Source organism: Dendrobates tinctorius, unplaced genomic scaffold (genome assembly GCF_039654945.1).
Source record: "Dendrobates tinctorius isolate UK_male_01 unplaced genomic scaffold, ASM3965494v1 ptg000029l, whole genome shotgun sequence".
Lineage (NCBI taxonomy): Eukaryota > Metazoa > Chordata > Amphibia > Anura > Dendrobatidae > Dendrobates > Dendrobates tinctorius.
The window spans coordinates 8,849,960-8,877,536 of record NW_027361697.1 but is presented as its reverse complement, the minus strand read 5'-3'; the positions used below and the strand labels follow the sequence as shown (position 1 = coordinate 8,877,536).

Here is a 27,577-nt window from a genome sequence, read left to right as displayed (position 1 = left end):
TTTTTCTCATGTCTCCTATACGTGTTTTTCAAGGATCACGTATTCATATTACAATCTATGGGGCAGGTCACAAGTCCATGCTGACTTCTCTGGTAAGCTTTGCCCCTTTCCTTTACATATTACCTCACTGCAATTACTGACTGTCATGTACCTTCATGTATTGGGACAGGTCTCACCAGGGTGCACCTCTTAATAGCATTGTATTCTCTTTGCTTTATTTCTTAAGCATACAGGTGATGTCTTATTACTCTTCTACTTACCCTGTATGACCCCGTCACGTGTTTGTCTTTGTATCTCATCATTTAATTCCATTGTCTTTTTATACTAATAATACCCTAATACAAATTGTACATGTCTTTAGTACCTTAATCTGTTACTCAATATTCTTCTATTGTTTCCATGCTGACCAAGTAGTCCCCCCCCAAAAAAAAAAATTCCTGTTTTTTTATCTGAGTCTCAGCTCAAGCATTTAAGTCTATGAGTCTGATTCATCATTTGTGGTCACTCTCGTTTTTTCGTGGTACGTGCTGGTGTTTTATTTTTAATGCCGAAAACATCAAAATTGTACCCAAGGTTCATGAATAAAATAAAAAATGCTCTATTTTTGTCTTCAATTTTTTTTTGTGTGTGACTTTTTAGCAACAAGAGAATCAGGATAATTCAAAGTTGTTAAAGGAAATCTGTCAGTAGGATGAACCCTCCTCAGCCTTCTATATGGACATGTAGGCTGTAGGAAGCTGAATAACTCGATACCTTATTCTAGAAAATGCCACATTTTTCTTAATATGTAAATGAGCTGTTAAGATCTATGGGCTGGACATAGATCTCAGTGAGAATCTGCCGTCAAGGATTGCGCTACCTGTGTGAGACATGTAGGTCAGGAGAGCACTGTCAATCATTACATGTCTCACACTGGTAATACCTCCTTTAATTTACCAAGCGATGGTTGGGCTGGCAACTATTTCTCCGAACTCCTCCATACAAAGCCGAGAGAGATGCTGTCTCACTCCACTGGCAGCGGCACATGGTGCATTCATATCTCCTCTGACCTCACCGGTCGGGGGCCCCCATACACACTATTAGCAGGTTCGGCTGACCTTGGTCTAATGTGTATAGGGGTCTTAATAATGACCATACAAGCAGACGACAAAAAGCGGCAGTGGCCCCGCATTACTGAACTTAGCCAACATGCTGAGCTACAATCATAGGGCGATCACAGACACATTCATGGAAATGGACACAATTAAAATTCATATTTACTTTAAAATTATATCAATTTACAAAACAAAATTAAAACATTTCAGTTTTTTAGGATTTTTTACATATCTAAAAGTGCATTTAAAGCAGTTTTGTAAATGCGATAGGGGGACATGTGGACCCCCCTATTCATAGCCACTGTGTATGAGCAGGTCCCCAGGAGAGCAGCGAACTGTAATAAGCTGTACATTATAAAAGGACCCCACTTATACTATACACAGCATCCTACAAAATCAGCCACTGATTACAGCAGATCTCCGATTTAGATAAAAGTCCCATAGTCGCCCCCAATACTTTAATTTTTCAAAGTGGTTTTCCAGGAGATCAGAATTCTTATTATAAAATCATCATAACAGTAAAGGATCACTGATCATATAAAACTGAATGTTCATAATTCCTATAGATTGATAATTAAAGAATGTCTCCCAGTTCTAATGATAAAATCAACTTTGGAGCATCTTTTCCCAGGATGTTGCATTGTGCCGCTCCTCTGTTACTCCTCTTGAAAATAAATAAACTGGTGTGTTACCATTTCTGCTGTCCATGCATAGTGTGTTGGAAGACGCCAAGAGGAAAATAGTAACACCTAGTTATTTATTAATAAAGCTACAGGAGGAATGAGAGAGGAATGGTAAAATGCAAACATTTAAAAAAAGCTCCAAAATCATCATTTCACGGAGGATACATGTATTTTACTAAAAGAGACAGATCAGCCTGTGAAACCACCTTACAGCCCTCGAGAAAATTTCCGTTACTTTGTATTCTCCATTTTTGCAAACCAGGATGGCATTTTTCAGATATATGAAAGGCACGTTTGGCGACAGCAAATGTAAGGCCATCAAAAGTTAAAAAGAGAGTAACGTTTTAGTCTTCAATCTCAGGACAGACACCATTCTCAATGGATTCCACGGGGAGTACGGGAAGAACGACGTGAGAGATGCGGCTCCACACCCCGCTCAGCTTGTCCACATCCATTTCGTTGTGCGCGCTGACTTCCGAGCTGGCGAACCGTTCCCAAATAAAATCCTTCACCTTCTCTTCTACCTCCGAGAACGAAAGGTCGATCTGCAGCGACTGCTCCTCCAGGAGTACGGTGAGCACCAAGGCCACGTTTTTGAAGGCAGCATTTTCGTGATCACAGTATTTATAGAGGATGAGCAAGGATCCGGACGGTAATGTTTCTAAGCGGTACAATACGGCTGCCCGACTGTCGGACTGGAATCCTACGCTCAGTTTATCATCCATCTTCATTTTGCTGGTGGCGCTGTCAGAATTCAACTCATCCGGTCCATATATCAATATCCATTTGGCGCTCCGGGAATCGGCATAGGACTTGGCCAGACGTTGGCTCGCACAAAGTAAGGTCTTTTCACCATCCCGGGCGGCGGTAAGGATCAGTATAGAAGGGGTGCTGGGGTCAGACGTGTTTAGGTGTTTCTGTAGTAGTTTTTGACTTCTAAACCACAAACCTTCATACTGTCCGGGGAAATCTTTCTGGAGTCTTGTAAATTCTTTAAAAAAAATATCAAGTACGTTGTCACGGGGGACCGGCTGTCGTGTCTGGAGAGAACGTACCAAAGCCAAACCTAATGCAAAAACTACACAACCACCTAAATGGAGAGGAGAGAGAAGAAGGTACATGTTAGTATGACCAGAAGAACGATACGAATGTCGCCTATCACAAGAAGAAGGTGGACTTTTATCCATGTTAGGAGTAATTAAAGGAAGGTTTCCAAAGTAATTTAAAAGAGGTTTTCCGCTACTTTTTCCATTGATGACTTTATCCTTAGGATAGGTCACCAATGTCTGATCGGAAGGGGTCTAACGCCCACGCCGATTAGCCGATATTGGTGGCCGCAAGTATTCACTTGCGGATCTGTTCCGATTTTAATAGTGGCCGCCACGGAGTACTACATCCCTGCCTCCTACTGATTTGAATAGGAGGCGGATGTGCAGCAACCAGCCTCGGTCACTATGAGAAGACGGCCAGCTCCGCAAGTGAGCTCTTCCGAACAACAGCCGCCACCAATAGCTGACCGGCGGGGGTGTCGGACCCCAGGACAATCAGACATTGATGATCTATCCTACGGATAGGTCATGAATGAAAAAATAGTGGACAACCTTTTTACAAGGGGTTCTCTGATTTAGCTCAACTTCACATCTGGAAGTGAGTGGCAACGATGATGGTGGCGTTGGTAGGAGAGCACCATTGTCTTCTACAGGAATTCAATGACGCTAAGACATTGGCGTTGCTCACGTCCAGCTGTGAAAGTGAGTGGCGCCCAAAAAATCTTTTTTGAACCCAGACATCCTCACTATTAAAAGTGGTGCTTTACCCCAGTCATAACCCTTGAATATGAGAGCAGCTGCAGCGATCAATTGATCACTGTGGTGCCGCTTACCAACTCTGACAAATAGCTAATTTAGTCAGGGTAAAGCATGGTCATCCTGACATTTCAGGGAAAAATTAGTGTTAGGACTTTATCACACGCTGCATTTTTGCAGTTTTACAGTACTAGCAAAGTGAATGATATTTCTTAATTTTTCTTACAAATTTGAACCAAAGTGTTTTCTAAAATATGCAGGGAGTCAAATTCTTTCAGCGTTTTTGCAGCGTTTACCTTCCATTCAAATGAATGGAAAAATAATAGCAAGCAAAAACACGCATATTTCACACAGCGTTTTTTCTGCCAATGCTGGATTTTTGCTGCAAAAAAATCTGCTGCATATACTCAATGTGTGCACATAGCCTGACATTCATCTAAATGGCCATCTACAGACTACTGTCAAGCATATAATACTGCCCATAGCGGAGACCCATCTAGATGACACCCATGGGTCCTAGTAGAACTATAGGTTGTAGAGTCAGTACATGGACATAACACCTAGGAAGAAACAATCAGGACTCACTTCTGGGACATGAGAATATTAATTTTTACATTCATCTGTTCATTGTCATCTCGTCACTCATCAGAGTGTAATAACATTAGGGGTCATTTCTTACCGATCAACCAAAGATAATTTGAAGCAGGTGTCTTTTCATTGTCTGACGGTGGCTCTAGATCACCAGACTCGACCGTGGTAATGTCCTGTGACTCCTGCTGACCAGAGCTCGATGGCGATTTAGATCCTGCACCAGAATAGGTCAGGAGTCTTCGCTTTAGCTGCGGAACATTGGGGCTTGCCGGCGACACTTCAACCTCAGAAGGCTTCGCTGGGGGGCTCGCCTGTGACACTTCAGCCTCATCGGGCTTCACTGGAAGGCTCGCCTGTGACACTTCAGCCTCAGAAGGCTTCGCTGAGTGGCTCTCCTGCGACACGTCAGCCTCAGAGGTCACTGATGGGGGGCTCGCTTGCGGCACGTCAGCCTCAGAAGGCTTCGCTGGGGGGCTCGCCTGCGACACGTCAGCCTCAGAAGGCTTCGCTGGGGGGCTCGCCTGCGACACGTCAGCCTCAGAAGGCTTCGCTGGGGGGCTCGCCTGCGACACGTCAGCCTCAGAAGGCTTCGCTGGGGGGCTCGCCTGCGACACGTCAGCCTCAGAAGGCTTCGCTGGGGGGCTCGCCTGCGACACGTCAGCCTCAGAAGGCTTCGCTGGGGGGCTCGCCTGCGACACGTCAGCCTCAGAAGGCTTCGCTGGGGGGCTCGCCTGCGACACGTCAGCCTCAGAAGGCTTCGCTGGGGGGCTCGCCTGCGACACGTCAGCCTCAGAAGGCTTCGCTGGGGGGCTCGCCTGCGACACGTCAGCCTCAGAAGGCTTCGCTGGGGGGCTCGCCTGCGACACGTCAGCCTCAGAAGGCTTCGCTGGGGGGCTCGCCTGTGACACTTCAGCCTCATCGGGCTTCACTGGAAGGCTCGCCTGTGACACTTCAGCCTCAGAAGGCTTCGCTGAGTGGCTCTCCTGCGACACGTCAGCCTCAGAGGTCACTGATGGGGGGCTCGCTTGCGGCACGTCAGCCTCAGAAGGCTTCGCTGGGGGGCTCGCCTGCGACACGTCAGCCTCAGAAGGCTTCGCTGGGGGGCTCGCCTGCGACACGTCAGCCTCAGAAGGCTTCGCTGGGGGGCTCGCCTGCGACACGTCAGCCTCAGAAGGCTTCGCTGGGGGGCTCGCCTGCGACACGTCAGCCTCAGAAGGCTTCGCTGGGGGGCTCGCCTGCGACACGTCAGCCTCAGAAGGCTTCGCTGGGGGGCTCGCCTGCGACACGTCAGCCTCAGAAGGCTTCGCTGGGGGGCTCGCCTGCGACACGTCAGCCTCAGAAGGCTTCGCTGGGGGGCTCGCCTGCGACACGTCAGCCTCAGAAGGCTTCGCTGGGGGGCTCGCCTGCGACACGTCAGCCTCAGAAGGCTTCGCTGGGGGGCTCGCCTGCGACACGTCAGCCTCAGAAGGCTTCGCTGGGGGGCTCGCCTGCGACACGTCAGCCTCAGAAGGCTTCGCTGGGGGGCTCGCCTGCGACACGTCAGCCTCAGAAGGCTTCGCTGGGGGGCTCGCCTGCGACACGTCAGCCTCAGAAGGCTTCGCTGGGGGGTTCGCCTGCGACACGTCAGCCTCAGAAGACTTTGCTGGGGGGCTCGCCTGTAACACTTCAGGCTCATCGGGCTTCACTGGGAGGCTTCCCTGCAGCATTTTAGTCCCAGAAAACATTGCTGGGTGGCTCTCCTGCAATACTTCAGCCTCACAAGGCTTCGCTGGGGGGTTCACCTGCGACACTGAAGCCTCAGAAGACTTTGCTGGGGGGCTCGCCTGTAACACTTCAGGCTCATCGGGCTTCACTGGGAGGCTTCCCTGCAGCATTTTAGCCTCAGAAAACTTCGCTGGGTGGCTCTCCTGCAATACTTCAGCCTCAGAAGGTTTCGCTGGGGGGCTTGTCTGTGACAAGTCAGCCTCAGAAGACACTGCTGGGGGGCTCACCTGTGACACGTCAGCCTCAGAAATCACTGCTGGGGGGCTCTCCTGCAACATATCAGCCTCAGAAGTCTTTTCTAGGGGGCTCTTCTGCGACAATTCACCTACAGAACACCTGTCTAAGGGGGTGTTCTTTGAGACTTCAGCCTCACAAGGCTTTTCTGGAGGGCTGACCTGTGACTCTTCTGCCTCAGAAGACTTGTTTAGGGGGCTCTGCTGCAACAACTCAGCATTAAAAGTCTTCTCTTGGGGACTCATCTTCAACACTCCAGCTTCAGAAATTGTGTCTGCGGGGCTCGCCTGTGACACTTCATCCTCAGGAGGCTTTTCTGGGGTGCTCTCTTGTGACACTTCTGCTCCAGGAGAGTTGTCTGTGTTGCTTGTCCGGGAATGCGCTTCATCCAACCCTCTGCCTGGGGTGTTATCCTGCGACTTCTCTCTAAGACACTTGTCTGTGGTACTCATCTGTGACTTTTCAATGCCTGAGGACTTGACTATGATAATTGCATCTGAATTTTCCTCACCCAATGACTTATCTTGGGAGCTCGCTGGTGATTGTGCCTGATCTGAATACTTCCATGTATCATTCAATTCTGACTTATCATCTAAACTCTTATTTGTGGCTCCCAATTGTAACTGTGGTTCACCAGAAGAATAGGGTGTGGTGCCAATCTGTGATTCTAGACGACCAGATTGGTCTGTTGCTCCCACCTGTGACTCTGCCTCAACCAAAGAATTGTTCATGGTATTCACCGATGGCTTTTCCACACTAGAAGACTCATCTGCGCTGCTTGCATGTGGTTTTTCCTTGCCAGGAGACACGTCCATTGTGCTCGCCTGTGACTGTAGCTCCCCTGAATTGCCCGTCTGGGATTCTAGCTCAACAGAAGATTTATCTGTGGCATTTACGCGTGGCTTTCCATCTCCAAAAGACTTATCCATGATGTCCACTGATGATTCTTCTCTATCAGAAGACGTCTCTGTAGTCTTTGCACGTGTCTCTGGCTCTCCAGAAAACTGTTCTGTGCTGCCCACCAGTGACTTTTCCGCACCAGAAGACATGTCTTTCCCGCTCATCGATGACTCTGGCTTACCAGAACGTTTGTCCTAAGCATCCACAGGTGACACTGCAGTTATTGTGACGTGTATCCAGAAAATAAAAGGAGCTTTGTTTATGGGGATAAACTTCCAATCTGGTTCTTTATTTCATTATAGTCGCTCATGCAATGGAGTCTATGCAAGGGGAACAAGAAGAAGAAAAAGGTAATAAATATTCAGTGTTAACAAATCTTAATTTTCATTAATACTGAAAACTTTGATCCCTTATGCGCCATAACCATCATTACTTGTTAGAGGAAAATATAATTATATATATATAGCCACTTGCTCTCCCGAATTGGTGTTTTTTTTTTTACTGCGTCTCTCTGTTCCCAAGATACAGCCTCTTCCCATGATGAATCACATGAAGACCCCCCCCCCCCCCACAAAGAAGAGTTGAGGAGCAACAGTTTAGTTGCTATTACAGATTGCTATAAAATGTTACTTTTTATTGCTACTTGCAAAGGGCCACTTTTGCTGTCTAAAGGATGACCAAATGTGCTGAGTGCTTACAAGCTCTTTTGGTGATGGACTTGTAAGTACTGCACTGGGACTGGGGGCTGGCCGGGATGGCACTGATTTTGGCTTGTGTCAGTCCCACTGCTGCAAAGCTGCTTACATAGCAGCATCAAGAGCGTATGACATCCTGATGCTGGACCGAACTGTCAATAAGGAGCATTTGCCTCCCCCCCTCAAGCCCAAGAAATCAAAAGGCTGAGGAGCTGTTCACTCCTACATCTAAAAAAGATGGGAGCAACCCTTTAAAGGGAATCTGTCAGTAGGATGAACTCTCCTAAGCAGTCTATATGGGGATGTAGAACATAGGAAGCTGAATAAGACGATACCTTGATATCTGCGATTTCATGTCTTTTTCCAGTGAAAGCCACATTTTTCTTAATATGGAAATGAGCTGTTAAGATCTATGGGCTGGACATAGATCTCCCTGAGAATCTGCCTCCAGGGATTATTTTACATGAAAAGAGGACGTTATCTGTGTAAGACGTGTAGATCAAGCGTGCAGACTGTCAGTCATTACACTGGTAATGCCTCCTTTCATGTAAAATAAACTCTGGAGGCAGATTCTCACGGAGACCTGTGTCCGGCCTGTAGGTCTTAACAGCTCATTTACATATTAAAGAAAAAGTGAATTTCTCTGGAATAAGACTTTTTGCCAATGGAAATTTAAACAAACTGGAACTTTTGGAAATTGGGTTCTTCTTTGGGTACTTTGTCCCACTTGTCCCTATCCGTAGGTGGGCTTACTTTGTACCATCTGCATACAAATATTGCTGTCTGTTAAACCAGACCACTGTCATTAGAGACGCACGCTCATCATACGAGTTAAAAAAGTTTCTAAAACACATAAATAAATCGACCAAACACTTCTACGATGATTCATTGTTGACGTTTTTACACCAGCTCCACCATATTTTTAAAAAGTGGCCAAAGCACAGCGGGAGGGAGCGTGGCTGATACATTCATCAGAACGTACACTACAAGAGTGCGGGAAATTACGGCAGAGATGCATGTCTGTACATGACTGGAGGACATTTTTTACTTAGGTTAATGGCAGCTGAAACATTCAGCAAATTCTTTGATAGGCGCCTGAATGCAAAACACCAGGCTTAATGGATCACGGCTGTGTGTGATACTGAGCATCAAATATTGGTGCAACAGGGATGAAGTCATGTTTAATAAACTATCGAAAAGTACATTTTTTGCAAAAGAAAATGAATTGTTGCGTTGTCTGTATGTCTTCAAACAGAAAACAAGTTCTGTGACCTTACTCTTCACATCTATAAATTTATACCGAAAGTTTTTTCTTGCTTATTCTTGGGTGCGGTCAAATCACAGCTTATTACCGCAAAACTGTGGCAAAAGTTGACAATAAGTGGCAACATTGTGGCAAACCCATGACAATCTGCCTCAACTTCATGGTATCTGTAAACCACGTTTTGACTGCGCCATGTGAATATAGACTATGTGAATTCTTTTAGGACTGGAACGGGGAACAGACACCTGCAGCACCCAACAGCCGTGAGCCTCGTGACGAGCCTCCGACTGCTGGCCGAGCCCTGTCGCGAGCCTACACCTCCTGTCCGTCAGACTACACCTCCTGGCCATCAACCTAGAACTGCTGGCCATGCCCTGACAAGCTGACACTACCAGGATCATGCTGAGAGCTGTTGTTTTACAACAGTCGGACATCGCTCGTTGCTGACCTCTGGTCTAGAGGGAGGATTATTTACACATATAGATACAATGTACTGAGGTTAGAACGAGAAAGTATTCCTATTTTTCCTTTGTAGTCTAATAAGAAGCTGTCTCATCATGACAACACTTAGATCTTATAAAGTTGCGATTGCCACAAGTTATGACAGCCAAGATTGCTAGAAGGACTTGATACTGGCCATTCATTTCCCCTGCAGAGCTGTGCTTGGTCTTCCAGGGCAATGCATGCTATACATACACCCCTCTGCTGATATCACTGCAGTACCAGGCGTAGTTGTCATGGGGAACACAAAAAAATGATATAATAGTGATATTAGAGATTGATTCCTAACCTTATATACCAGGAGTCCCCCTCGGAGCAGACACACACATCACACCATCGCGTTGCAGTCAAGCAATCGTCTGTGCCGTGAATACAAGGTGGAATTATGCAGACTTGTTGTACAAGATTCTTTCGTCTCTGCAGCTTCTGAAACAGAAATGAAAGTAATGAAAGAATAAGAAAAGCAGAAAGGTGCAGTCTGACCTTCAATCTAACGTGTGGAGGTAAAAAAGGGGGAAGGGTGGGATGGGAGACCAGCAATAGATTATATGGCTGGTAACACTGATAGCAGCTGACAAAGCAAACAGGCTGAGACTAGGAGAAAAAAGCTGCAATGATATCCAATAAAAACAGCATCAAACAAAATGCACAAACCATATACTTGGTCTCTGTGGATTATAAAACCCTGCTCTTGTTGGTGTGATGCCTCCCCCAGAGGAAGGCGGATGCCGAAACGTGCGTTGGGGCTGGCACCATAGGAGGTAATGTATTTTTGCACTTATTTATTTGGTCTATAGATTGTATATGCACTTTCTGAGAGGACACTCCATGAGTACATGGTGTCTCTGGTATTAGTGTTAGAAAGCCACCACTGGATGTATTTATTATGTGCAACCTCCTTATTGTCCTATTGTGGGTAGTGGTGCCTTTTTGTGGTTTCGCACTTTTTAAGCCTTGTCTGTTTTTTAAATGTTTTTCGTGTGTGATTTTTTTCTACTCAATAAAAATTATATTGTTTTTCCTTATTTTGTGTACATTTTTCTTTGTTCGGACTATGTTGAATTGTACTAAACCCAGTGATATGTCCGTAATTAACTGTGGCACCACAACATTTAGGATTTCTGTATGTTTGATGGAACGCCTCGAATTATTGACTATAACTCATTTGTTCCACAAACCATATACTGCACGGTATCACGATCCTTATATTGGAAAATGCAGTCAATTACAAAATAATAAAAATAAAGGTATAAACAAACACATAGACTCTCAAGGCGTACGTCTGAGCCGTGAGCTATGGATATGGGTGTGAACACGACTTTAATAATCCAGCATAGATTTTACTGACATAAGAGGTGGCATAAAGTCTGTGCAGTTTATGATCGGCAGTGGGTTATCTTAGGAAGCCAAGCCCTGTCCACACGTCCCGTTGAGGAGGAACGAGACGCTATTGCATGAACAGACATGTATACCATGTACAGTGGGGCAAAAAAGTATTTAGTCAGTCAGCAATAGTGCAAGTTCCACCACTTAAAAAGATGAGAGGCGTCTGTAATTTACATCATAGGTAGACCTCAACTATGGGAGACAAACTGAGAAAAAAAATCCAGAAAATCACATTGTCTGTTTTTTTTTCATTTTATTTGCATATTATGGTGGAAAATAAGTATTTGGTCAGAAACAAGCAATCAAGATTTCTGGCTCTCACAGACCTGTAACTTCTTCTTTAAGAGTCTCCTCTTTCCTCCACTCATTACCTGTAGTAATGGCACCTGTTTAAACTTGTTATCAGTATAAAAAGACACCTGTGCACACACTCAAACAGTCTGACTCCAAACTCCACTATGGTGAAGACCAAAGAGCTGTCAAAGGACACCAGAAACAAAATTGTAGCCCTGCACCAGGCTGGGAAGACTGAATCTGCAATAGCCAACCAGCTTGGAGTGAAGAAATCAACTGTGGGAGCAATAATTAGAAAATGGAAGACATACAAGACCACTGATAATCTCCCTCGATCTGGTGCTCCACGCAAAATCCCACCCCGTGGGGTCAGAATGATCACAAGAACGGTGAGCAAAAATCCCAGAACCACGCGGGGGGACCTAGTGAATGAACTGCAGAGAGCTGGGACCAATGTAACAAGGCCTACCATAAGTAACACACTACGCCACCATGGACTCAGATCCTGCAGTGCCAGACGTGTCCCACTGCTTAAGCCTGTACATGTCCGGGCCCGTCTGAAGTTTGCTAGAGAGCATTTGGATGATCCAGAGGAGTTTTGGGAGAATGTCCTATGGTCTGATGAAACCAAACTGGAACTGTTTGGTAGAAACACAACTTGTCGTGTTTGGAGGAAAAAGAATACTGAGTTGCATCCATCAAACACCATACCTACTGTAAAGCATGGTGGTGGAAACATCATGCTTTGGGGCTGTTTCTCTGCAAAGGGGCCAGGACGACTGATCCGGGTACATGAAAGAATAAATGGGGCCATGTATCATGAGATTTTGAGTGCAAACCTCCTCCCATCAGCAAGGGCATTGAATATGAAACGTGGCTGGGTCTTTCAACATGACAATGATCCAAAGCACACTGCCAGGGCAACGAAGGAGTGGCCTAGCCAGTCTCCAGATCTCAACCCTATAGAAAACCTTTGGAGGGAGTTGAAAGTCCGTGTTGCCAAGCGAAAAGCCAAAAACATCACTGCTCTAGAGGAGATCTGCATGGAGGAATGGGCCAACATACCAACAACAGTGTGTGGCAACCTTGTGAAGACTTAGGCTGAGTTCACACGTAGCGTTTTTTTCGCGTTTCCGCGGCGGTTTTAACCGCGCGATTTTGCCGCGAAAACGCGAAAAATAAGCATCCCATGCATTCCTATGGGATTCCGCAATGCTGTGCTAATGCTGCGGTTTTTACCGCGGCGGAATCGCTTCGCGGTAAAAACCGCAGCATGCTCATTAATTTGCGGAATCGCGGCGATCCCGCACCCATAGGAATGCATTGTTCCGCTTATTTTCCGCATGTGGCTGTGCACACCATGCGGAAAGTAAGCAGAACATTTGCGGATGGTACCCATGGTCCGGAGGAGAGGAGACTGTCCTCCGGGCTTTGGGTACCATATTCCTGTAAAAAAAAGAATTTAAAAATAAAAAATATTGTTATTCTCACCCTCCGGCGTCCCGCGCAGTCTTCCCGCTTCTCTCCACGCATCCGTTCCCAGTAGTCCTTTGCGAAAATGCTCGCGATGTCCGTTCTCGCGGGATCGCGAAGTCTCGCGGTCATCGCGGGCATTTTCGCAAAGGATTACTGGGAACGGATGCGCGGGACGTCGGAGGGTAAGAATAACACCATTTTTTTTTTTTTTTTACATTCTATCTTTTACTACTGATGCCGCATAGGCGGCCTCAGTAGTAAAAAGTTGGTCACACTGTCAAACACTGTGTTTGACGAGTGTGACCAACCTGTCAATCAGTTCTCCAAGCGATGCTCCAGATCGCTTGGAAAACGCTAGCATTCTGCAAGCTAATTACGCTTGCAAAATGCTAGTTTTTCCGCGGGAAAATCGCGGGAATTTAAAATGCGATTTTCCCGCGGACTGGAATTCCGGAACTCTCGCGGTAATTTCCGCAAGAGTTCCGTTACGTGTGCACTTAGCCTTACAGAAAACGTTTGACCTCTGTCATTGCCAACAAAGGATATATCACAAAGTATTGAGATGAAATTTTGTTTCTGACCAAATACTTATTTTCCACCATAATATGCAAATAAAATGAAAAAAAAAACAGATAATGTGATTTTCTGGATTTTTTTTTCTCAGTTTGTCTCCCATAGTTGAGGTCTACCTATGATGTAAATTACAGACGCCTCTCATCTTTTTAAGTGGTGGAACTTGCACTATTGCTGACTGACTAAACACTTTTTTGCCCCACTGTATATACATAGAAGATCTTCTGTGATCTCATCTGCCCATGTGTAAATGGAGCAGAGATATGGAGGATGTGGTTAATCAACGATATCTCATGCCCATTACTATGCTGGTGCAGCTCAGGCTCCATAAAAGCACACCAAGGGCCAAGCTCACACTTTTAGAAGCTGCCATCAGACGTGTATTTTTCAAAAGAATCTGAAGCTGAAATTTGAGGCCGATACTTGGATTTCAGCCAACGGATCTATTTTAATTCAGTGGAGAAATATGTGGCTTTTCTGTGCAGAAACCACGCAAATGAGGAACATTCTGCAGATTTTAAAGTCCATTGCGAGATCAGTATTCTGCACTGATTTTTTTAATGTACTGTATGGAAATGGGGAATTAAATAGCTCTTCCCTTGGATCCCTGCGCTCATTCTTCTTAATGCCGGCGTGTGCAGCTGCTCTTTTAATAAGCCGTCCTGGCATTAGGTCTTGTGTGTCACGCTGCAGCAGTGATACAGCAGCAAAGAAGGTTAAAAAAAAATAAAAAAAAAAGATGAACCAGGGATGCCAGCGAGTAGAAAATGGTTCTCACGGCTCCTGCGCAGTAGCCACAGAATATTTACCTGGCCGCTGGATTGGATCTTGTGAGTTTATTAGTTCAACTCTACTGATATTGACATGGGCCATCAATATCAAATTCTAGGGACACCTCTTAAATAAAAGGTGGCAGCACATCAGCATTCTGAGCAGTCATTCTGTATCAGGGGCAGAATAATTCATGCCAGGGACGGATAAGTCACATGATGGACACCGGTGCCAAATGGATCTCACTTATAATGTGGCCCATTAGGTGCCAGTCTTGGTGCCCATCATATACCTGACAAAATAGTACAGCATGCATGGTACAAATCATGGAGTAGCGGCACAGATGTGAGCGCTGCCCAATACAATGGGTGGTACATATCACAGGCGCACCTCCTTTGAAAGGCGAGTCCTGACATTTGATCCACAAAAATTAGATTTACTCCATAAAATGTCAACCCAATTACTGACATTAATGTGAAGTGAAAGACACCCCGCTGGGCCCGAGCCACGCGAGTGACAAACACCCCACCGGCACAGGGTTATGCGAGCGACACCCCACCAGCACAGGGTCACGCGAGTGACAGACACCTCACCAGCACAGGGTCATGTGAGCGACCCCCCACCCCGTGACGTGAGTGACACACACACCCTACTGGCAACGGGTCACACACCCCCTGCCGGGCACAGGGTCACGGTCTCTTACACCTGATGGAGCGAGTGACACCGTCGGCCAGGCATTATGTACAAGACGCATTAATAAAATGGGCTCACTTGATGGACCTGATCACCACGTAATCTGTGGTGCCTCAGTATGGCAGGTCCCCCTCAGTATGGCAGGTCAGTGCCCCCCTCAGTATGGCAGGTCAGTGCCCCCCCCCCAGTATGGCAGGTCAGTGCCCCCCCCCCGGTATGGCAGGTCAGTGCCCCCCTCGCGGTATGGCAGGTCAGTGCCCCCCCCCGCGGTATGGCAGGTCAGTGCCCCCCCCCCCCCCCCCCCGCGGTATGGCAGGTCAGTGCCCCCCCCCCCCCCCCCGCGGTATGGCAGGTCAGTGCCCCCCCCGCGGTATGGCAGGTCAGTGCCCCCCTCAGTAGGGCAGGTCAGTGCCCCTCACAGTAGGGCAGGTCAGTGCCCCCCCCGGTATGGCAGGTCAGTGCCCCCCCCCGGTATGGCAGGTCAGTTCCCCCCTCGGTATGGCAGGTCAGTGCCCCTCACAGTAGGGCAGGTCAGTGCCCCCCTCACAGTATGGCAGGTCAGTGCCCCTCACAGTATGGCAGGTCAGTGCCCCCCACAGTATGGCAGGTCAGTGCCCCCCTCGGTATGGCAGTTCAGTGCCCCTCACAGTATGGCAGGTCAGTGCCCCCCTCGGTATGGCAGGTCAGCGCCCCCCTCGGTATGGCAGGTCAGCGCCCCCCTCGGTATGGCAGGTCAGCGCCCCCCTCGGTATGGCAGGTCAGCGCCCCCCTCGGTATGGCAGGTAAGCGCCCCCCTCGGTATGGCAGGTCAGTTCCCCCCTCGGTATGGCAGGTCAGCGCCCCCCCCCCCGGTATGGCAGGTCAGTGCCCCCCCGGTATGGCAGGTCAGTTCCCCCCTCGGTATGGCAGGTCAGTGCCCCCCCCGGTATGGCAGGTCAGTGCCCCTCACAGTAGGGCAGGTCAGTGCCCCCCTCGGTATGGCAGGTCAGTGCCCCCCTCGGTATGGCAGGTCAGTGCCCCCCTCAGTATGGCAGGTCAGTGCCCCCCTCAGTAGGGCAGGTCAGTGCCCCTCACAGTAGGGCAGGTCAGTGCCCCCCCCGGTATGGCAGGTCAGTGCCCCCCCCCGGTATGGCAGGTCAGTTCCCCCCTCGGTATGGCAGGTCAGTGCCCCTCACAGTAGGGCAGGTCAGTGCCCCCCTCACAGTATGGCAGGTCAGTGCCCCTCACAGTATGGCAGGTCAGTGCCCCCCACAGTATGGCAGGTCAGTGCCCCCCTCGGTATGGCAGTTCAGTGCCCCTCACAGTATGGCAGGTCAGTGCCCCCCTCGGTATGGCAGGTCAGCGCCCCCCTCGGTATGGCAGGTCAGCGCCCCCCTCGGTATGGCAGGTCAGCGCCCCCCTCGGTATGGCAGGTCAGCGCCCCCCTCGGTATGGCAGGTCAGCGCCCCCCTCGGTATGGCAGGTCAGTTCCCCCCTCGGTATGGCAGGTCAGCGCCCCCCCCCCCCGGTATGGCAGGTCAGTGCCCCCCCGGTATGGCAGGTCAGTTCCCCCCTCGGTATGGCAGGTCAGTGCCCCCCCCGGTATGGCAGGTCAGTGCCCCTCACAGTAGGGCAGGTCAGTGCCCCCCTCGGTATGGCAGGTCAGTGCCCCTCACAGTATGGCAGGTCAGTGCCCCCCACAGCATGGCAGGTCAGTGCCCCCCCCGGTATGGCAGGTCAGCGCCCCCCTCGGTATGGCAGGTCAGTGCCCCTCACAGTATGGCAGGTCAGTGCCCCCCCCCCGGTATGGCAGGTCAGCGCCCCCCTCGGTATGGCAGGTCAGTGCCCCCCCCCGGTATGGCAGGTCAGTGCCCCCCCCCCGGTATGGCAGGTCAGTGCCCCCCTCGGTATGGCAGGTCAGTGCCCCCCCCCGGTATGGCAGGTCAGTGCCCCTCACAGTATGGCAGGTCAGTGCCCCTCACAGTATGGCAGGTCAGTGCCCCCCCCCGGTATGGCAGGTCAGTGCCCCCCCCCCCGGTATGGCAGGTCAGTGCCCCCCCCCGGTATGGCAGGTCAGTGCCCCTCACAGTATGGCAGGTCAGTGCCCCCCCCCGGTATGGCAGGTCAGTGCCCCTCACAGTATGGCAGGTCAGTGCCCCCCCCCGGTATGGCAGGTCAGTGCCCCTCACAGTAGGGCAGGTCAGTGCCCCCCTCGGTATGGCAGGTCAGTGCCCCTCACAGTATGGCAGGTCAGTGCCCCTCACAGTAGGGCAGGTCAGTGCCCCCCCCCGGTATGGCAGGTCAGTGCCCCTCACAGTATGGCAGGTCAGTGCCCCCCCCCGGTATGGCGGGTCAGTGCCCCTCACAGTAGGGCAGGTCAGTGCCCCCCTCGGTATGGCAGGTCAGTGCCCCTCACAGTAGGGCAGGTCAGTGCCCCCCTCGGTATGGCAGGTCAGTGCCCCTCACAGTAGGGCAGGTCAGTGCCCCCCTCGGTATGGCAGGTCAGTGCCCCTCACAGTATGGCAGGTCAGTGCCCCCCCCCGGTATGGCAGGTCAGTGCCCCTCACAGTATGGCAGGTCAGTGCCCCCCCCCGGTATGGCAGGTCAGTGCCCCTCACAGTAGGGCAGGTCAGTGCCCCCCCCCGGTATGGCAGGTCAGTGCCCCTCACAGTAGGGCAGGTCAGTGCCCCCCCCCGGTATGGCAGGTCAGTGCCCCTCACAGTATGGCGGGTCAGTGCCCCCCCCCGGTATGGCGGGTCAGTGCCCCTCACAGTAGGGCGGGTCAGTGCCCCTCACAGTAGGGCAGGTCAGTGCCCCCCTCGGTATGGCAGGTCAGTGCCCCTCACAGTAGGGCAGGTCAGTGCCCGCCTCGGTATGGCAGGTCAGTGCCCCCCCCGGTATGGCAGGTCAGTGCCCCCCCCCGGTATGGCAGGTCAGTGCCCCCCCCCGGTATGGCAGGTCAGTGCCCCCCCCCGGTATGGCAGGTCAGTGCCCCCCCCCGGTATGGCAGGTCAGAGCCCCCCCCCCGGTATGGCAGGTCAGTGCCCCCCCCCCGGTATGGCAGGTCAGTGCCCCTCACAGTAGGGCAGGTCAGTGCCCCCCTCGGTATGGCAGGTCAGTGCCCCTCACAGTAGGGCAGGTCAGTGCCCGCCTCGGTATGGCAGGTCAGTGCCCCCCCCTGGTATGGCAGGTCAGTGCCCCTCACAGTATGGCAGGTCAGTGCCCCTCACAGTATGGCAGGTCAGTGCCCCCCCCCGGTATGGCAGGTCAGTGCCCTTCACAGTAGGGCAGGTCAGTGCCCCCCTCGGTATGGCAGGTCAGTGCCCCTCACAGTAGGGCAGGTCAGTGCCCCCCTCGGTATGGCAGGTCAGTGCCCCTCACAGTAGGGCAGGTCAGTGCCCGCCTCGGTATGGCAGGTCAGTGCCCCCCCCCGGTATGGCAGGTCAGTGCCCCTCACAGTAGGGCAGGTCAGTGCCCCCCTCGGTATGGCAGGTCAGTGCCCCTCACAGTAGGGCAGGTCAGTGCCCGCCTCGGTATGGCAGGTCAGTGCCCCTCACAGTAGGGCAGGTCAGTGCCCCCCTCGGTATGGCAGGTCAGTGCCCCCCCCCCCGGTATGGCAGGTCAGTGCCCCTCACAGTATGGCAGGTCAGTGCCCCTCACAGTAGGGCAGGTCAGTGCCCCTCACAGTAGGGCAGGTCAGTGCCCCTCACAGTATGGCAGGTCAGTGCCCCTCACAGTAGGGCAGGTCAGTGCCCCCCTCGGTATGGCAGGTCAGTGCCCCTCACAGTAGGGCAGGTCAGTGCCCCCCTCGGTATGGCAGGTCAGTGCCCCCCCCCCCCGGTATGGCAGGTCAGTGCCCCTCACAGTATGGCAGGTCAGTGCCCCTCACAGTATGGCAGGTCAGTGCCCCTCACAGTATGGCAGGTCAGTGCCCCTCACAGTATGGCAGGTCAGTGCCCCTCACAGTATGGCAGGTCAGTGCCCCTCACAGTAGGGCAGGTCAGTGCCCCCCTCGGTATGGCAGGTCAGTGCCCCTCACAGTAGGGCAGGTCAGTGCCCCCCTCGGTATGGCAGGTCAGTGCCCCCCCCCCGGTATGGCAGGTCAGTGCCCCTCACAGTAGGGCAGGTCAGTGCCCCTCACAGTATGGCAGGTCAGTGCCCCTCACAGTATGGCAGGTCAGTGCCCCTCACAGTATGGCAGGTCAGTGCCCCTCACAGTAGGGCAGGTCAGTGCCCCTCACAGTATGGCAGGTCAGTGCCCCTCACAGTAGGGCAGGTCAGTGCCCCTCACAGTATGGCAGGTCAGTGCCCCTCACAGTATGGCAGGTCAGTGCCCCTCACAGTATGGCAGGTCAGTGCCCCTCACAGTAGGGCAGGTCAGTGCCCCTCACAGTATGGCAGGTCAGTGCCCCTCACAGTATGGCAGGTCAGTGCCCCCCCCGGTATGGCAGGTCAGTGCCCCTCACAGTATGGCAGGTCAGTGCCCCTCTATGCTGGCACAGGTTTTGCTTCTTACTATGAAGAGTGAAATGATAATCTGACTGTTCGTCCAGCAGAGAGCCCCCAGCAGGACTCGCCCGGAGCACTGCACAGCCTGTAGTGATGGCGGTGGTGCACACGGCCGTGTCATGCCCCGGCGCTGCGCACGTTGCTCCGTACCTGCTGTCAGTGCCGCCCTCCCCGCTCTCTCATCTTCGTTTACTTTCGATATTTTCTAGCAGACAGAAACTTGCAGCACACCGGAAGTGCCCGCAGCCGGTGCACCGCGGCTTCGTTCCCGGTGCAGAGCAAATCTCCGTCCCTCGGAAACATTAACCAGGAAGTGAGGCGCAGAGAACACTCCCCGCACTTCAGTGACTGTCTTGCAGCGGATACTCCGTTGGTTGTATTAAAGAGCGGGAAAGATGAGTTCTCGGAGGAGAGCAGAGAATGCCGGTGAGTGCTCGGGCGGGGGAGACGGTCCTGTCGCCGGACCGGGACTGTGGAGACGACAGGGCGGCAGTGCCGCCGGCCAGATACAGGGGGTGACTACGTCACTGCTGCTGGGATACACGGGGTATTTCCGTGTGACCCTGGGACCTGATACTTAGACTCGCTGATTTTTGCGCCTTTTTCCCTCCAGATTTCTGGTGTCACCGGGGGCTGTGGATCTGTCACCAGCCGTCATGTTACAACCCTTGTACGCTAATCTGTCTCTTAGATCTGATGAGGCCGGTGTACTTACTTTGAAAACTAATGGCAGCGGTTGTATAATCAGTGTCTTTCTATCAGGCAGGAAAGCTTTCATTCTGACGTGCATTCTGGGTGTTAGTACACCGGCCTCATCAGGTCTAAAGGGATCGTTTGCGTTGTGAATGTGGGTGGCACATCCGTTTTCAGCCTCTTCTGAGCACGTGCGTCCTTCAACGCTCTGCTGATTGTTTACAGGTTGCAGCAACGACGTCACAACTGTAGCACATGTGACCGCTGCAGCCGATTGTGGGTGCAGGGGTCAGGAAGTAAAGCTGTTATTTTTAACCCTTGGAAGCCTATGTAATCTAGCAGGAGAAAATGGGTCTCTGGCTGTCAGACATGGTCCAGATCCTGGGGAGAAGACAGGAGAGGTTTATTACCGCTTCTGTCTTCTCTTTTGCTGGCTACGCAGAGCGCTGTGTTGTGTACAGAAGCATCAGCAGTGTGAGCGCTTCTGTAAGACCCGGTACTCACATGATCGCTGGGGGTCTGCCGCTATAGCAGAGCTGCTGGGTCCTAGGAGACCTGGATCAGCTCAGCCTGTGACTTTTTTTAGGAGTTTGACCCCTGTAATTGGGGCTTCTATGGATGCCCAGGTTACAGGGGGAAAAATGAACAAAGGGGAAAGAGATGTTTATCGAGCTCTTTTATTATCTCTTGGGGGGGACAAATTAATATATAAATATATATATTATATTACACATTTCTAATCTCAAAAACTTAATGGAAAATGTTTGGTTTTTTTTCCATACATATACCGTAAATGGAAAATAAAGCAAATGCAAAGCCGACACATATTAGGTATCTGTTCGACCAGAATAACCTGGAGAATTCAATCAAAATTATTTGTTGTGAAGCCTAAACAGTAAACCATATAAAAAAAAAATAAACTAAACCAAAAAATTGTTTTTTCTTTTTTTTTTATCTATACTTACGTTTCCAAAAATATATAATTTGTCACCCAAAACAGTGCTAAAAATATATAATTTGCCCCTCCTAAAACAAAGCATCCACATCAGTAAAAAAATATGTTATAGCTGCTGAAACGGAGAGGCAAGAATATGGCTGGTCATTACAGAGATGCTGTCACCAGAGCAAGAGGAGACTACGGCTTTTGAGTAAAGGAAGAAAAAGTTCAGCAAAGGGAAAAAATTCATAAAAACTTGAAGGTTATTGAAAAATTCATAATACCTGTAGGGTAACTAACCGCAAACACGTTTCAGACAGAGCCCTTATTCATTGCAGCCAGACTCCCCCCCCCCCCCCGCAGCCTATGCCTCTGCTGGCAGCAGGCTACTCGGCTCATCTAAGGCTATGTGCACACGCTGCAGATTCACCTGCGGGTTTTTCCGCTCGGAACCGCAGGTAAAGTGACCTGTGGTTTGGTCTGCGGTTTCACACCTCTACTATGTTAAAGGTGTGAAACCGCTGCGGAAACCGCCCAAACAATTGACATGCTGCGGTTTGTAAACCGCAGCAAAACTGCGCGGCAAAAACCGCACCGTCAGCACAGCGTTTTTGAAAGCCCATAGGGTTTCATTGTACTGTACTTGGTCTGCGGAACTGCTGCGTTTCCGCAGGGCCAAAACCGCTGTGGAAGCGCAGCAGAATCTGCACCGTGTGCACACAGCCTTAGTGTCATGTAGGAGGCAGACACTGGTTTGACACCCGGACCTGTCTCCATCTATGGTATTTTCCCATGGCTGTCGTCTATTGCTTATATTACCGTATGTCCTTTTGTTTTGTACAACTTGTCCCCCATAAAGTCAGGAAAAAAGGCAAAATCTTTCTGACAAGTGAAGAATATTCGACACCCAGGATCTGTTTCATAACATCTGCCCTGATGATGATCTGAAACTGCTGTTTCCTCTTTCCATAGGTATTGCTCACTGAGTATATACATGTAGCAATCAGGAAAGCAGAAATGGTTCTGCCCTTCTGTACTGGGCACGCTGCTGGCGCTGATTCGTTTGCTACATAAGGCTTATACTGCGGAAATTATACAGGTTTAACCATATGCATTGCAGCATGAAATCCTCGGTGACTATCCACAGCATGAATTCACATTTTCTCTGCAGTATGTGGATGAGATCCTATTAAAGGCATCCGGCTGATGCTATAATACTCCCAGCAGAAAATCTGCTGTATCGTGGGACCAAGCCCTAAGGCTCCTCACTGTCCCCTGTAAAAACTGCATGCAGTTGTTGAAGGGGTACCTGCACAGCGAATTATCTCTTAGGTCTCATTAGGTGAGGGGTATATGTGCTAAAAACTCGCCTGTGCATCTCTGCTACTATGTATGCAGGGGACTGTGTGTGTGCCGCCATGTATGTAAGGACTGGTGTGTCGCCATGTAGGTGAGGACTGCATGTGTGTGTGTGCCACCATGTATGCGAGGACAGTGTGTGTATCTGTATATGGGGCATCTGTGGTTGACACATTAAGGGTATGTGCACACGCTGCAGATTTTACTGCGCGCATTTGGCTAAATCCACAGGTCAAATGACCTGCATTTTACCTGCAGTTTTTGTGCGGTTTTCCACTGCGTTTTTACACCTGCGTTTTCCTATAGTGGAGCAGGTGTAAAAACGTTGCGGAGCCGCAAAAAGAATTGACATGCTGCGGATTTTAATCCGCGCGGAAAAATCTGCAGCATGTGCACAGCGGTTTTGAAAATGGGTTGACATGAATGGAACTGTAAACGCAGGAGATTCTGCTGCCGACCCGCAAGGCCAAATCCGCTGCGGATGCGCAGCAGAATCCGCAACGTGTGCACATACCCTAATACTAGTAAATAAATACATTAGTATATAAATTAGGGGAGATGGATTGGACATTGTAACATTGTCTTCTAGGAAGTCGTAGACTTTAACCCTTCATTGAACTGTTATCTGAAACAATGTAACAGTGGACTTGTGTGTCCGCCTCCGCTGTGCTGCGTGCACGACCATTGTGGTGGTGGCAGATAACAGCGCGGCTCCTCTTTATCAGCTCAGGGGTCACCGCGCAGGGAGTGTCGCACTCGACATTTTCTTCACTGCAGTTTCTCATTACCCAGGAATTCTTGCATTATGAAGCCATTAGAGTCGTAATTCTGGTTCAACCTACTGATCTCATTGCGGATCTTTCATTGAAAGTGTTAAGAATGTTTCTAGAAATTCTTTAAAAAAAAAAAAAAAAAAAATTCTCTCTGAAAAGCGAGCCCCAGTATAACCTGCAAGATTTTGCTGTGTACCAGTATGACCAGCTTTGCGTGATGGCTGTTCATTTCCCCTCACTGGAGAGGAACAGATTGGCCTCGTGTCTCTCAGCTCCTTACGTGGAGCAGCTGGAAGTGATGGTTTTCAGAGTCTGGTGCCCGTCGCCCTGTGCCAGGCGTGACTACCTGGTATGGGTTTCCCATAATTCTATATAGAAGATGCACATGTCTTTTCCTTAACATACAGAGGACGGGTGCACTCGTCTGACATTCACTGTCCGATAACTGTGATGTCAGGACCAACCGGTGGTCTCTTGGTCCCCAACTCAGGAGCCCCATGATGAATTCCCTTTAAGTATATAGAAGCATGCCATGTTCATAGACCGCAGTGCAGAGAACGTCTCTAACATGTACGTTATACAGATCCTCATTGTATGTGCGGCCATTAATGTGTCCTCCTGTCTTTCCAGGCACGTCCTCACCTGCAGTGCATAGTAAGTATTAGCCACTACCTGCCTCGTGGGGCGAGCGGCCGCAGTCTGGGCACCCCTTTATGCAACTTAAAAGTTGCTCTTTACGCTACCAGAAAAATCTATGTGGTTTCTTAAATCTCCTACAAACAGTGTTTTGTTTTTTGTTTTTTCCTCAAGTGTTTCCTAATTTTAATCTTTTTTTTTTGTCTATCCAAGGAACAATTCAACTCAGGGATCGCACAAGTAAGTATCCCAAAACGTCTTTACGAGATGTCAGTGTTGGCTGTCTTGGATGACTACATAATTGCTCTTTGAAAACAATGCTTAAGTTTATGTTTCATCTAAATTATTGCTCCTTTTTTTCGCAATATTTGATTTTCATAGCGGGAATAAAGAACATCTGCTTTATTAACCACATCCCATCACAGCGCTGCCCTTTGTTTTCCCAATGGATGTGCTACTTCCCATTAGGAATTGAAAAGATGGTAAATCTTCACCCCAGAATTGTGATGCTGGCGCTCCTAATTTTCTAGCAGCGCTCAGTACAGACACAGCAGTGGAGGATGAGCGTGAAGGTTTTTGCAGTGGCTCCAATAGCAATTTAAATGCCGCGATCAATAGCATCTGCAGGATTTAAGCAGTTCGACAGATGGAGATCTCTCCCTCTGTCACTTCATCAGCTCCCCGCATCGGTGATCACCGATGTGCCATAGATCAAAACCTCAGTATAACAATGACAGGCTGGCTAATGCATTGCGCTATATAAGTAGTGCAGTATGTTATCCATACAAGCAAAACAGAGAGTCAGGCTTTTATTTTAGGACATGCAGGCCATTAGACAATAGCAGGAGCAACACAAGTTGGGATATCAGATATAGAAGGTCCCAGCACCTATAGTGCTTTCAGAATGGATGTGACTGGAACCAACCACTCAGCGACTAAAGTGGCAGCCGTTTTCTTATTGTAGGAGCCTGGAAAATATGGCTGATACCTTATTTTTTGCTGCGGGAAGCATACCTCTTTTTATTTTCCTTGGCTTTTGTTTTGCTCTCCAATTGTTCCAAATCGCCATCCATATCAATGTGCACACTTAGGCTACTTTCACACTTTGCAGTTTTGCTTCCTTTTTTTTTTTTTTTTTGAAATGCACATTTTAAGCTCAGTTTTATAGTACCAGAATAGACTGAGATTTCAGAAATCTCATGCACACATTATTTTTTTTTTCCTGCCTGAATTGTAAAACTGCTGCGTTTTTGCAAACTGCAGCATGTCCCTTCTTTCAATGGTTTTTCACCCATATAAAGCAATAAGTAAGTGCAAAAATGCAATAAAAAACACAGGTCTCAGGTTTTGCTGCGTTTTTGATGCAAAAGCCTAAAGAAGTTGCATCGTGGCTTGGGGGGGGCCTAAACTTTATCAACAGGCACAAGAGACAATAAAAGCGCAGCAAAACCTGCTTTTTGTAAGCAGCTTCTTTACTTCCAATAGAGCGTGTTTTGCCTGCAGTGTGAAAAAAAAAAAAAGCAGCAAAAGTGCAACATGTGAACATGGCCTTACAGTTATTAGATCACAGATAAGTGAATTTCGGCTATAGACATTGTCGTGGACGGTCACTCCGACGTTGTGGCCTAGGTCCTGTAACCTCATTAACGCCTGTGTGAAATTATTACAGATTTTCACATTTTCTTGAACGTGTCTTTCACATGCACTATAGAATTCTAATCACTTTCGGTCAATATTGGTATTTATTATTTGCATTTTTTTATTTCTCCCCCCCCCCCTATTTTCCCAGTAAATGTTTTGCAGCAGTCGTCAGGTATCGCATCCCCGGTGACGGCGCCTGAGCGTGGTAAGAAACAATGCAGTGAATGTACACTTTGGCCCCCAAATGAAATGATTATTTTCTTGTACAACTAATCTATAGATGTAGGGTACAGCCATAGAGATTAGTGTGTAACCTGTGCATGATCTTTGTGAGAAGCACTGCTGCTCCGTGCCTCTGTACATCACTCCATTAACCATTTCCTGCATATGAACATATAACCTTCTCAACAATAAAATTACAACACCAGTGAGGAAAATATGTTAGCTCATGGAAATCACAGGATGTTGGACATGTTACTGATATACACATGCTGAAAAAATGAAAACAACATTTTCAAGACTTATTGAATATGAGGATCACTTGCAGAAATCCCCACACTTAGAGTCTTGACTGCTATCACTGAAGTTGTTAATGGTTGTTTTAGGAATGTTCTGCCGCACTGAATGCACTTGTTCAGCAAATCATCAAGATCTGCTGCTGGTGGCTCCCTTTGCTGTTCTTATTTATTTACAGCACATAAATAAGTCAGTAAATAGAAATGAACCGGACACGGCCTATGACAGAAGCAACACATGAAGGGATTGCCTGTTAGGCAATCCTTGCATGTGTTGCGGCTGTTGGACAGCCGCAAGACATGCAACCGCGGCTCCTCGAACATAGTATTCGAGCACACCGAAGACTCACTATTAGTACTCGAGCATGTTCGCATAACACCTTATCCAAGCACGTTCGCTCATCACTAGTAACTAGGGCCAAAATACACACGGTCCTTAAGTAGTTAAAAATGCTATAGCGCCTTTACCGCTTTATTCTTTCCAATGGATGAATTCTCTAGTCTTCTGTAATCATACTTTCCAATCCCTATAGACCTCTTCCCCAGAGTGATCAGAGATGTTTGCTCCTAGTTCCAAGAACTGATGATTACTGCTGTTCTCCTCTGTTCAGTTTATTTGTAATGTTTGCTGCGTCTGTATCCCATGTGCGAATGTGATCCCAAAAGAGAAAAATCTTTGGGAGAGCTGCTACACAGAGAAGTTCCTATGTACACGTTACACAAAAATCACACATCTGATCTCAGTGACTGAAAGATTCAAGTTGAAAACCTTTACTGATATAACTTGTGTATTTCGTTGAGGACAAAACGACTTATCGACGGTCAATGGAAACCAAAATCGTCAATCAATTGAGTTTCATTCAAAATCATCCCAAAAATCATATAACACTGAAATCACAGATCCAATTTGTGTGAATCTCCTCACGTAATTCCTAATGGGACTCAGGAGGCTGGAAGACCCCCCCCCCCCCCCCCATCTGATTGTATTTGCTCCCGACACTTTTTCGGCATGGTCCTGATGAGACGGCAGGTGGAGTGTGAGGGGGTCTCGCCCTGGATCAGACATCATTGAGCTTCTGGACAGTCTTGATGGCATTGGATGCACATATTGAGCCAGTGGTTCTCTATTGGGGAATGTAAGACCCCCGTCAGTGGTATCAGTGCTTCATCATGCAGGAACTGCTTACACGTTCTCCCTACATGAGGTCTGGCATTGCCGTGAAGCAGGAGGAACCAGGGCCCACTGCACCCTGATCTGACAATGGCTGTGAGAAGTTCATCCGAATATCAATCAGGGTATCGTTGACCATCGTGTCAAGATTTGTACAACACTCCAAGGACATGTGTTTCTAACCAAATATTGACCCACTGCATAACCGGTCATGATGGATGATGTTGCAAGTGTCGGGTCGGTGGGCCGGGCTGGGGGGGTGGTCCCTCGATATACCGCACAGTGACGTACAGACACAAGATGAGGCAGGTTTTGGGTACAACAGGTCCAAGTTTATTCTCTTGCCGTCCGCCTGACTGCCTCGGAAGTACACCGCACTTCAATTCACTTCACTTATTGGCCCTCCATTTCCAGGGCCGCTTCCCGCACACCATAATTTACACCGGGGACGTACATATATGCACCGTCCCCTCTTCACTCTTCGACGCTCCTGTCAGATCCGTCACTGTGGCTGCCTTAGGCCTGTAAACCAACAGTACTTTTACTGATCAGTCGTCTCTCTCTCTATACGGTATGCTTTACCTCAGTGCCTCGTCTATACTGCGGTACTCTTGTGTCAGGACCACCCCCCTGACTTTCT

The 27,577-nt window shown here is 49.2% G+C and overlaps 2 protein-coding genes across 4 annotated transcripts in view; one reads left to right on the top strand and one right to left on the bottom strand.

Moving 5' to 3' along the window:
• Positions 1-1,238: 1,238 nt before the first annotated feature.
• On the bottom strand, positions 1,239-20,101 carry LOC141085793 (uncharacterized). 3 transcript variants are annotated; one of them, XM_073571360.1, is made up of 4 exons: positions 19,928-20,101; positions 9,821-9,957; positions 4,262-7,391; positions 1,239-2,867 (listed from the first exon to the last, which is right to left on the bottom strand). In XM_073571360.1, the coding sequence occupies exons 3-4, from the start codon at positions 7,233-7,235 to the stop codon at positions 2,122-2,124; spliced, it is 3,720 nt and encodes a 1,239-aa protein (XP_073427461.1). In that variant the 5' UTR covers positions 7,236-7,391; positions 9,821-9,957; positions 19,928-20,101; the 3' UTR covers positions 1,239-2,121. The 3 variants fall into 3 exon arrangements, with proteins under 3 accessions (XP_073427461.1, XP_073427460.1, XP_073427462.1); XM_073571359.1 differs by lacking the exon at positions 19,928-20,101 and adding an exon at positions 19,363-19,503; XM_073571361.1 differs by lacking the exon at positions 19,928-20,101 and adding an exon at positions 19,220-19,351.
• Positions 19,514-27,577, top strand: part of LOC141085794 (uncharacterized) — a 90,895-nt gene continuing 82,831 nt past the window's right edge. Inside the window, exons 1-4 of the mRNA XM_073571362.1 lie at positions 19,514-19,638; positions 23,605-23,628; positions 23,824-23,850; positions 25,400-25,456. Coding sequence (XP_073427463.1) covers positions 19,608-19,638; positions 23,605-23,628; positions 23,824-23,850; positions 25,400-25,456 — 139 coding nt within the window. The 5' untranslated portion in view covers positions 19,514-19,607. The remainder of the gene's footprint in view (positions 19,639-23,604; positions 23,629-23,823; positions 23,851-25,399; positions 25,457-27,577) is intronic.